General features: G+C 44.5%; 1 protein-coding gene across 1 annotated transcript in view; it reads left to right on the top strand.

Moving 5' to 3' along the window:
* The window catches only part of Stx8 (syntaxin 8), a 208377-nt gene that overhangs the window by 123267 nt on the left and 72930 nt on the right, over window positions 1-12180 (top strand). Inside the window, exon 7 of the mRNA XM_055594406.1 lies at window positions 6566-6667. Within this exon, the coding sequence (XP_055450381.1) occupies window positions 6566-6667 (102 nt within the window). The remainder of the gene's footprint in view (window positions 1-6565; window positions 6668-12180) is intronic.

Genomic DNA, 12180 nt, shown 5'->3' with positions numbered 1-12180 from the left:
TGTCCAGCCTCTAGTGCTCCTCCGCTGTTTTCATTGAAGAGCCCCGAATGTCCTTGCCCATATTCTAACAGCATTTTGTCATGACCACACACACCGCTTGTAAGGAGGAGGGGGTTTCTACAGCTTCGTCTCTGAAACCTTCTCCAGGCTTGCTCGCGATGATCTGTTTACAGCAGCTTCGGCTCTTCCTGGCATTGCCCAAAGTCTCCTAGCCTCTACTCATCCTCCAGTGTCAGAGCTATTTTAACTTATAGTCACAAATTGCTACTAAGTTAGTTTTATGCCTTAAAATAGAATTGCTAAATTAATTAGAGGCACCTGAAACCAAGCCTGACAGCCTGAGTTTGATCCCTCGCTTCTGTATGGTGGAAGGAGAGAGCTGACTCTCAGAAACTGTCCTCCGACAAATGTCTTCCATGTCATGTAACCCTCCCCGTGTTTAAAATACAGTAATCATCTTTGGTTGGTAAAGTGCAGACAGCACAGAGGTGAGTGCCTGAATGCAGGTTCCCAGGGCACCTGTGAAAGCTGGCTGTGGTGGGATATGTCTGTAACCCCAGGGCCGGGGGCAGAGATAGATCGGATCCCAGGAACTTGTTGGTCAGCTAACCTAGCTTCGAAAGTGAAGGCCAGATCCAGTGAGAGCCATTGTCCAGAAACGAAGGGAGTGGGGCTCAGCAGTTGGCACTGGCTGTATTTTGCAGAGGACCTAGGTTTGGTTCCCAGCTCCCACAGGGTGCATCACATCTGTCCCTAACTCCAGTTCCAGAGGGTCCAGTGCCCACTTCTGACCTCCACGGAAATGAGACTCACATATGGTACATAGACATGCATATAGGCCAAGTCCTTAGATACGCGAATTAAAACTAAATAATTAAGATGAAGAGATAGATACCAAGTTGTCCTGTCATCTCCATATCCACTGTGGGGTATGTGCTATGCCCCTCACATCACACACACACACACACACACACACACACACACACACACACGCGCGCGCGCAGAGAATGACTGAGGAGATACGAGCGTCAGCCTTTGGCCTCCACAAGCTCATGGCCACACATAAATATGCCCCATATGCACACGTGCACACACCTGTTTGAGCGTGTTCATAAACTGCACATACACAAAATAAAGCTGCCCAGAGGTTTGCCTCCCAAATAACGTCAGCTCCATCAGGATAAAACACCATTTCGCTGCACTAACCTGCTACACGTTTGCCGATTTACCTTTAAGTCATACTCATGAATAGTCATACCTCTGAAATGAAGCCTATCTAGAAATTCAGCTAACACAGAATGATGTGTCAGCATAGAAGAATAACAGAAGGATAAATAGCTGGCGTATTTGTTGTCAGACAGGGATACTTCCCTAGACCCCTCACAGGATATTAAACCCAGCTTTATATTACAGATGTGTGCTATTTGTAAGACATGATGAAATCCTGGTTGCATCAGCTGTGTGAGAGCAGTGTGCTGATTATCCCTACAAATCAGGACTCCGGCTGTGGAGTGTCCTGATAGAGGGTGATGCTGGGGTCCTAAGCCACTGACTTTCAAATGCTACTATATGTAACCTCGGGGATGGATTTCCATACCCGTCAATGAACCTCTCAGTGGAAGACTGACCACCCTCCTTCCAGAGGCATGATAAAAAGTGGATGGAGCTACAGGGTCCCTGCTTGACTCCTTGTGGGCCTAAAATTCTGCCAGTGTAGAACACTTGTTCCTTTTTCCTTCTGCCGCCTCCTCCCTTCACTCCCCTCCCTCCTCTCTTCACTCTGGCTCACTGGAAATTTTTAGGGATATCATATATTATTTCTCTTATTTTTAATTTATTTTTATTTGATGTGTATGGATGTTTTGCTTACATGTGCGTCTGTGTGTCATATACATGCCTGGTGCCCATGGAGGCTGTAAGAGGGCATCGGATCCCCAGAATTAGAGTCACAGAGGAGTTAAAGTCACCGTGTGGGGGCTGGGAATTGAGCCTAGGACCGTTGGAGGAGCACCTAGTGCTCTAAGCCGCTGAGCCACCTCTCCAGTCTGGAATCATTTACTGGAAACTTGAGATTTTTCTCTGATTCATGCTTTCAGTTTGGGTGTAACCTGCACAGTAGTGTAGCCACATAGATCCCGTTCAGGTTAATTCCTCACAGCCTTCTTACTTAATCCCCACCAGCCCAGGTGGGGCTCTTCTCACTTGGGCTTTGTTCTTATTCTTTTCTTTCTTTCTTTTTTTCCTTTCTTTCTTATTTTGGACAGGATTTCAAGTACTCTGTGCTGGCCTTGAACTAGCTTGAAACTGAGGATGTGCTTGAAGCCCTGATCTTTCTGTCTCCATCTCCCAAGTACTGAAAACTATATTTGCTGCCATAACCAGGCTCTATATGTATTGCTTATGTCAATGAAATCATAAAGCCTATTGATTTTTCTTTTAGTTAACAGAACTTCTGAGACTCGTAAGGTTGTTGCCTTAATAGTACTGTCTTTCTGAGTGGTGTGGAAGATCAAATCAGGGCCTTGTGAATGTGAATGTTAGGTAAAGTGTTCACCACTGAGCTACATCCTCAGCCTAGGAGACCATCCCTTTCATTGCTACGTAGTATTCTGTTTTACAGATACACTTCTGTTTGATGGCTGTTTGGGCCATTTTTAGTTTGGGTTTCTAATGAATAAAGGTGCTATTAATATTTTTGTGCAGGTCTTTTTGTGGGGAAAATTCTACTTGATAAAATTCCTGGGATGAAGACTGTGTGGAAACACAGATGGATAACTTGACTGAGTAGGAAGACTCTTCCACAGGGCCTTCTGTGCTGTTCCCAGCAATTAGCGCTGTCAGCCTTTATTTTGGCATTCCGGTGGGTGGGTAGGGAGCCTCTCTTACTGCGTCTAAATCTGCACTTCTCTAATGACTGATGCTGTGACCTCGCTCTTAAGTGCGTATTGGCTTCTTGTGTATTTTCTTTTACAAAGCATCTGTTCAGGAATTTGGACTGTTGTAAGATCGTGTTAGACTCATCTCCTTTTATTGTTCTGTGTAGTGCAGTGGATCCTTATTCTAGATACAAATACTTTGTCATTCACGTCTCCTGCAGGCACTATTCTTTCCAGTGTGTAGCTTGTTTTTTCCATTTTTGAAATAGTATCTTTGGATAGGAAGCAATTTTAATTTTGATGACATCTAACCAACTTATTTATTTTCTTTCTTTCTTTCTTTCTTTCTTTCTTTCTTTCTTTCTTTCTTTCTTTCTTTCTTCTTTCTAGTATATAATTTTTTTTTAATTCTCGAAGAAACACCTGCTTGCCCATGTCACTCAGGTTGTCCCCAATGAAGAGAGCAGATAAGTGGTTAACTTGGTGACCTGCGGTTAACTGTTGACATTTTCTTCTAGAAGCGCTTCTTTCCCAGGGTTTACAGTTGGCTCTGTGCACCACTGCCAGGATTTGTGCACAGGGGAGGAAAGTTCTTCTATTTATGCACATGTCCCCATGTCTCAGGATTACTTGTTGAAAGGACTGCTTTTCCCTTTTGATTGGCTCTGTTGTCAATGCCTGTGTTGAGAATTGATTAGCTGCATACACATGTATACATAAGCGTATAGACAAACAAATACATACAAATAAAGAAATCCAATTTAAAATTTTTGTTATAAATTTACTTATTCTCACAGGTTCTAAGTAGATTCTAAGTACAAAATCAAGTTATCTGCAAATATATAGCTCTGTATCTCCCTTTCAGATCCTCTTGCGTTCCTTTTTCTTCCCTATTACACAGTATGGGACATCTAGTAAAACCGCCAAGAGATACCCAGGTTGCTTTTGTCATGGTGCTTATCACAGCAAATGAAAACAAACTAGGACAGAGACTGCTGGGAGGGCGTCAAGTTGGGGTGGGATGAGAGTTTCGTTTTAGAAGCTCAGAGAATGTAATGTTTGGAAGTAGGTCAGGACTCTTTGTTTTTGAGACCTGGCTCACTCTGTGGCTCAGGCTGGCTTCAGACTTGCAGCACTCCCCCCTGCCCTACCCTCTCAAGTGCTGGGGCTACAGGTGTGGGCTCCTATGCCCAGCCCACACTTCAGGCTGTTAGTTTAAATGTTGCCAAAGTCAAGGGCGACATTAGGAAGTGTGGGCTCCCATGCTGCGGCAGTATTCGCATTAAGAATGCAGAGCGCAGGGATGACCAGAGAGAGGAGCCCACTGGAGGTCAGCGGGTCCTCAACCTTCATAACGCTGTGACCCTTTAATGCAGCTCCTCATGTTGCAGTGACCCTCAGCCATAAGATTCTTTTTGTTGCCACTTCACAACTGTCGTTTTGCTACTGTGAAGTGTGATGTGAATATCTGAAATGCTGGTGTTTGAGAAGTGAGCCCTGTGAAAGGGCTCTTCGACCCCAGGTTGAGAACCACTGCTCTAGGCAAAGTTCATGGATGATGGAAAGAAATCCCAGAGAGCGTTGTCACTGAAGACAGGCGAGCATTATGAATGAATTGTTAAGTAATAGAAGATGATTTCCTTAGGCAGGCGTTACATACAGATAATTGACAAACTTGGCTTATATCGATTTACTTTTTAAAGAAGTGGCAAATGACTTAAAAATTATTCAATGCTTTTATCTCAAGCTCTGCTCATCCAGTGCTTTTATGACTTACATTTATTTTTCTAAGGAAGGGATAAATAGGAGTTTGTGTCACGTTCATTCTGGAAATGAGAGACACACAAACAAGTAAGGTACCTTGCATAGGCTGTGTGAGTGAAGAGAGGCCCTATGAGGGGCAGCCGCTAGAAGAAGGAAGCCACCACCCTGCTGTGCCTTTCTCGAGCTGCTTTTACTGCATGCATTGCCTTTGTTTTCTGCCTTGTCACAGTGTGGCTCTCCTGGTAACCTGCACTGCTTGCCATTCTGGAAACTTTGACCTTACTCATATTACTTCATGCTGTAAGGAAAATGGTGACTCATGTTGAACAATTCATTTCCAAATTAGCCTTGAAAATAGGGAGGCAAAAGAGGAGTCATAGTTGCAGAAATAGCATATGTTCAGCACTGATGTGAGCAACACAGGAAAGCATGAGGAAAAGTAGCCACACAAGATCCTGCCACCCAGGGGCAATTGTCATCTGCCTTCCGCCCCTGCATGCATCCCGGTAGGCATGCAAATACCAAAGGATAGATGGAAATAATTTCATGTAATTAAGAGTCTAACATATATGCTACTTTAAGTGTCATTTAAAATACATTTAGATGTGCTTAATTTCACCTTCTAAAGATTAGCATAAAAAAGAACTTTATAGAGAGGATCTTTAAAGAGGCAGTAATTACTAGATGGTAAAAGTACTAAATGCTCACAAAAATGACATAAAACATTGACGTTTTAATGATTTTAAGAAGTTATGTTTCCATATATTTAACTTCCACAGCTTACTGTGACTTGTAATAAACCAGCCTGCCTCTGTCTTGGGCTTAAAGGCCATTTTAAAATAAAACAAACTAGTTTCATTAAATCTGCTTCTCAAGGATTGGGCTGTGCCCCGCCTATAACCTTAACTACAAATGGCTCTGTACTGCCTGTGGTAGGAATTAACAACCATGCCATTGTTTCAAAAGGCTATTGTGACCACCTTGATATGACTGCCTCGTAACCACGTCTTTGTTTCAGGAGGCTGTTATGGCCAACTTGTGATGCTTATGCTTGGCTTCTGTAACCTCGCCTGTTTGCCTTCCATACTCCCCATTTGGAAACTCCTACTCCTGGGCTATAAGAACCTTTTATTCCCTATGTCCAAGGCTATTCTCTTGAACCTCAGCTTAAGAAGAGCTAACCCATGCTCATGAATAACAAAGCTTGCTTTAATTAATTTGGCCATGATTTGGGCTGGTGGTCTTTCCCATCTGTGGGGTTAACACTTGCTGTAAGGGATGAGAAGTGAATGCTTTCTTTTTCCCTTCTTCCCCCACTCCCAGTTGCTCTTTAGTTGTGATTGTATTGTCATATGTATGTACCTTTGTGTTACCTAATCCAGATATTTACTTATTTTTCGCTTAGTATTTAAATGGATTCATTTCTAGTCAGTGTCTCATATATTACAATCTCTGGCTTCGAGTTCTTGATTCATCTTCTGCTCAGTTAGTCGTGCCATCAGTTTTGCTCAGGAGTAGCTAAGGCCACTCCTGAAGTCTTCTGTATTTGCCTAAGCTGAAATTTGTCATGCATAACCCCCCTCCCCCAACAGCTGATGTTTCTGTGTCCTGTAATAGGATTATTTTAAACTAGGTTTAAAAACAGACAAATTGGTCAGGGGGTAGTGTGTTGTGTTAGTCTCTCCTGCCTGTGTGTGGGTTCCAGTGACTGAGTTTACATGGCCAGGTTTGCGTGGCAAGTGCCTCTACCTGCTGAGCTTCTCTGTCCACTCTTCATTGCCATTTTCTCTGTTTTTGTTTCTGCCTTTTTGAATCAAAATCACAGTTTCCAAAGCGTATTTGTGAGTTTATGCGTTGGCACGGCAGAAGTAGCACAGCTGTGGAACTGGGGAGAATTAACTCAGCCTCCTTGCTTTCTGTTCTAGAGATCATTGATGACCTTGCCAACCTTGTGGAGAACACAGATGAGAAGCTGCGCACCGAAGCCAGGAGAGTGACCCTGCTGGACAGAAAGTCAACTTCCTGTGGTAAGAGAAGGCAGTCGCTGCAGCTGCCTGTGGCTTGCTCTTCTTTGAGTGTTCCATGTTGCTTCTAAGACCCTGAGGATGAGCCTGGCCTTCTAATGCAGCAGGCCCATCTGGTGAAGCATCAAAATTGCTCACATATGCTTCAGTCTTATCGGACAAAATAAAATATTGTTAAGGTTCGGAGGGTATCACATTTATTCTTTTAAACCCTGAGTTGGGAAACTTATCTGTTTTATAGAAATGAATGGCTTGAGAACTTGTGTAGTTTGTTGGTAAGTCTTGTACGTTTTCAAGATGGTCTTGTTTCCTTTCTGCTTTTTTATGTATTTATTAAACCATAAGCTTAATTAGTGAATCAGCTGTAGAACAGCTGAGGGCAGCTTCCATCTTGAAGAATGACCAAGATAAAAACCCTGTGTTTGGTAATTCTCTGCTGAGTCACTTTAGTTCTTGATGCATATAAAGCATGGCTCTGTGTGTTGATTTAAGAGTCTACCTGAGGACCTAGAATGCTGATTTCCAGGCCCCCAACCAGAGGCTCCCACTGAGGAGGTCTTGGGTAGGGTTCAAGAGTGGTCGTTATTCATTGTGATAGTGTACCAGACTTGATGGCACATGCTTTTGATCTCAGCACTCAAGGGACAGAGACAGGAGGATCTCTGTGAGTTTTAGACCATCCAGGGAGGTATTGTAAAACCTTGTCTTGAAAATAATAATCCAGGCCTGTTAATGCACGCCTCTAAGCCCAGGACTTAGGAGGCAGAGGCAGGTGAATCTCTGTGAGTTGGAGGCCAGCCTGGTCTACACAGCAAGTTCCAGGACAGCCAGGGTTGTTACACAGAGAAACCCTGTAAAAGAAAGAAAGGGAAAAAAGGAAGGAAAGAAAGAAAATAATGAAGTAAATAAGAAAGAGGCCATGCAGAGGAGTCTAGATGTCCAGATGCAGGTACTTGAGATGCAATTATCTATGAAGTTTGCACTTACCTCGCCTGTGCAAAAGCTTGACCCAAGGTGAGTGACAGGGAGCCACTAATTTTTATTCAGTGCTTTGTCTCATGAAGGTGTGCCAGCTCTATTAAGCTGTTATGTTTATAAAAGAGGAAGTACAGTAAAACTTGAGTGATCTGGACATGCACTTGATGCGGTGTTTGACTTTTTTCACATGAGAAGTGTAGCGACATCCCGGCCCTGTATAAGTAATCCTGACAGAAGTGGCTGACCACATCTTTTATAAGTAAGCCGAGGCCTAGCAAATTCAGGTGTGTACAAGTCATAAGAGACAGAGGTGAGAAGGAACCCACATCCTTTACCTCCAAAGTTTTAGGATCTAGAACGAAGGACAAAGTCCTTGTGGACACGAGTTCTCAAGCGTGGTTAGGCAGAGCGGACACTCTGCTGTGGCAGGAAGCAGAAGTTGTGCTGCAGGAGCAGGTCCCTGTGAGGCTTGGGAACCCAGATCTACCTGACGTCTCCTCCTATCGCTCCCTTCTCTGGAAACATGGTGTAAGCCTCCATGACTTCATGGCCTTTTGCCCTTCACGGCTGTACAGCCAGCACCACAGGCTGCTGCTGCCACGTTCTGCTGCCAGATCGAGATACAGCCTGACTCCTCTTAGACCACAGCTGCAGTAGTCTCTATGTGCCTCTGTGGCTGAGTCCGAGAAAGTACTTCCCTAAGCAGTTTGGGTTAGTTGTTTTTGAGCAGGGAACCCCTTCAGTGAACTCTCGCTTGTTGGCATACTTTTAAAAAACTCTTTTATTTGTATTTCCTATATCTCTTTCTCCCTACTCCACCTCAGTCCCTTCCAGCATCCCAACACCATGTAGGAGAGAGAAAGGGTTGGTGGGAGAGGGGGTGCAGTTCTCCTAGCTGTTTCCTGCTGGTCAGGGTCCTCGGGTTCCTTGGAGCCAGTGCAATCCCCGTTTCAGGAGATCCCCAACTTCTCGTCTCACAGCAGCAACCAGGCACCGTAGGGGGAAACAGAAGCCTTGTTCGTTCTCAGAGCTCCCCAACACTCTCTGGGCTCTGGCATTTATTCTCTCCCCAGAGTCCTCAGATTGAAACTCTGCAGCTGTCAAAGAGCTCTCAGAGCTGGCATGAGGCAGATAGTTTGCTGCTGTAGACTGAATCAGTCCCACACCCCACACCTGGGATTAAAACAAAAACATGTTTATATCCACAACACTCACTTCAGGCTTTCTCTTTTTTCAACTGCTTTATATAAGCTGAAGCCTTAGTAGGTAGGGTGTTGCCTTTAAGCTATTTTTCCTCTTGTTCCAGTGTAAGAGATCGGACTCGGACTTGAACTTATGATCCGTCTGTCTCCATCTTCCAAGTGTTGGGACTACAGGTAGCACCACTGTGACCAGCTTATGTACTGCTGGGTATTGAATCTAGGGCTCTGTGAGTGCTAGGCAAGTGTTCTGCCAATTGAGCTACATTCCTAACCCCATAATATTTCTCTCTAATGGAACGGCCTCTTTAACAATTATAGCTGCTTTGTCTGTACCAACTTATCTGAACTTTAAACTTGCCCTTTTCCTTGCCAAGCTGTATATTTCCACATCATTCTTCTCACTGTAAATTTGACCACAAGCAGTGAGAAACAGCCATGCCACTTCCTGGATGCTGTACTGTTTTGTAATTAACTCCACCAAACAATTTATTCTAGTTCTTTTTTCATTCATCCTCACTTAAAGTCTAGGAAACAGACAAACTGAAGCCAGACTTGTTAGAATCTGACAGGAATGGCCTCTAGTGTAAGTCTCAGTAGGATCCTCTGCAACCTCATGGGCCTGGCCATCACTGTCCATTCTTCTGACAGCGTTCTGCTCACCTACGACCCTCCCAGAGTGGCTGATTAGACAGCATTCTAGGGTGTCATTAGCTCCAGGCTCTTGTAAGTTCTCCTCACAAGCTTTAGGAGAACCCTCAGTCTTTAGGAGAACCACTGGCTCAGGCTTCTCATAGCGGGAGCTCCACTTTTCAGCGCTAGCTTGTTTGCTGTAGTTACTTTCCTCACTGCTGTGATCACATACCTGACAAGAAGCAGCTGAGAGGTGGAAAGGTTTATTTCAGCTCACGGCTGAGGGAACAGCTCATGGGGCAGGGGAGGGGCATGATGTGCCCAGCTCACAGTTTGGTGGCAGGAGCACAAGGCTGTGCACTCATATCTGGACAGAGCAGGAGGCAGAAAAAAGAGAAACACTGGTCTTTTTCCTTTTTCTCCCCCAATTCAAACCCCAACAGTGAAGAGTGCCATTATTCATCCTTCTCTCTCTGCATCCTCCTCCACTGATGGCCTGGAGCTGGTCCCATCACCATGCCTTTCCCCTGTGGTGGTCAGTGTCTCCTGAACATGAGCCAAATAAACCTTCCCTTCCTTGAGTTGCTTCTTGTCAGGTATTCAGTCACAGCAGTGAGAAAGGAACTCGGAAGCCCCCTGAGAAGAGCGTATTTATCCTAGGTGATGACAGAGCATGCGTGCAGACCACAGATGCGCAGGAACTGGCAATGGGCCATGAAATCCATCTGCATAAACCTGCACTATCAGTATGATCAGATACGGAATAAAAAAATTTCTTTTGCTTTAAATATTTGTTTTAAATTTGTTTTTTGTGTGTTGAGGTGGGTGGGTGCCTGTGCCACAATGCGAGTGTAGAAGTCAGAGGGCAGCTTTTGAGAGCAGGTTCTGTCCCTCAACCATGTGGGTCCTGAAGCTGAACTCAGGCCATAAATCTTGGCAGTGGGCAAGGCTTTCACCCTCTGAGCTGTCTCACTGGCCCCTCAATTTTACACTTTAAACTACTTTTATTTTATGTGTATGAGTTTTGCCTGCATGTATATCTGTATGTATACCATATTCATGTCTGGTGCCCGTGAAGGCCAGGAGGGGGCATCAGGTGCCCCGGGGCTGGGGTTGCAGATGGTTCTGAGCATCATGTGGATGCTATGGAGCAAACTCCTGACCCTCTGCAAGTACAGCCAGTGTTTCTAACCACTGAGCCTTCTCTTTAGCCCCTCAGTTTTGCTGTTTAAATTCAAAGGCTTGAAAGGATCTGAACAGAACAGGAAACTATACAAAGTAACATCAGTTATTTGAAAAGGGACCAAGGAGAACTTCTATAAATTAAAAATAAATGAAACTGAAAATTAAGTGTGCATTTTTGGTACCAGCAAAAGAGAACCAGAGAACAAATCGGGGGAAACAAACAAAACCCAACTATATTCTGTTTTCATAAGGGCTAGTATTGACTGCTGGAAATTAATTCTCAGCCTGGGTAACAATGGCATCTGTGGAGCAGAGGGAAGGTCCAAAGCCTCAGAAACAGCAAAGAATGAATCACCAGCTCTTCTCTAACACAAGGCTGAGTTTTCTATGTAAATATGAATAAACACATGCCCGCTTACAAGGTGTGCAGGGCTTTTTGGGAATTAATCCAGTCAGCTCACCCAAGTGTCTCTTGATTGCAGTCCGCATGGCACTCCCAGGCTGTGTAACTAGGAAGCGGAGCTCAGGGTGCAGAGAGCGGCTGGCCCCTCATCCTTTTCCTCAGAGGAGTGCAGAACTAGGTTGTAAACCATGAAATGGTGTTTTGTTTCCCCTGGCGTGTACGTATCTCCCATGCCAGCCTGACATATCAGTCATAGATGCTTGAGCAGGGAGTGGAATTCTAGTTATAAATACAGAGCAGATCACAAGGGGCCACACAGGAGAAGGGCCTGGTGATGAATTTGTTTGTTCAGTTGTTAACAAAGGGTTCAAGCACTTCTTTGTGGACCTTTCACTCCAGAGCCGGCGCTTGAAAATTTTTACTGAGATCTTTGTTGTGTTTTTTCCTCCCTTTTCTTTTCCCAGCCTCGCCACCCCCCACCCCGTGATAACATCAAGTAGAAAATAATGCTGTTTTTTTTTTTTTCCCCCTCCTAGATTGTAAAGGCAAATTAGACTGATAGGTTCCCCTGGCTCCTCGATATATTTTCAGATCTGTTTCTTGTATTAGAGACATTTACATAAAAGTGGGATCTTTGTAATTGCAGTTTAAATATTCAGTGTGGCTGATCCTCATTAGAATTCAAAATAGAACCTTGTCTGAGTCTGAGGAGAGAGCCAATTGTGAAAGCCCAGACTAGGAATTCTCAATGACTGGAGCCTTGCTTCTCAGCATATTGACCATTACGTAATGTTGTCTAAGCACCCGAATTGTGATTTTGGTGTTCCTATAATGCGGTTGAAATTCAGCCCTGCTGACCCCTCGCAGACACCGACCCCACCTGGAACCGCTGGATCTCCCTCCAGCTCTCCTGGAGGTGTGGCAGGGTGATGGGCACAAGCAGTGGAGCAGGAGCCCAGCATAGGGGGCCACAACTTCAGCTCGGGTTGAAGAGAGTTGCTTGCCCTTGGTATGTCCCTTTCCTTCTCTGTTTAAGATAGATAGATAGATAGATAGATAGATAGATAGATAGATGGATGGATGGATGGATGGATGGATGGATGGATGGATGGATGGAT

Source organism: Psammomys obesus, unplaced genomic scaffold, assembly GCF_907164565.1.
Source record: "Psammomys obesus unplaced genomic scaffold, mPsaObe1.curated_primary_1811, whole genome shotgun sequence".
NCBI classification, from domain to species: domain Eukaryota; kingdom Metazoa; phylum Chordata; class Mammalia; order Rodentia; family Muridae; genus Psammomys; species Psammomys obesus.
Note: the sequence above shows the minus strand (reverse complement) of the source record. Positions and strands in the feature narration are given on the sequence as shown.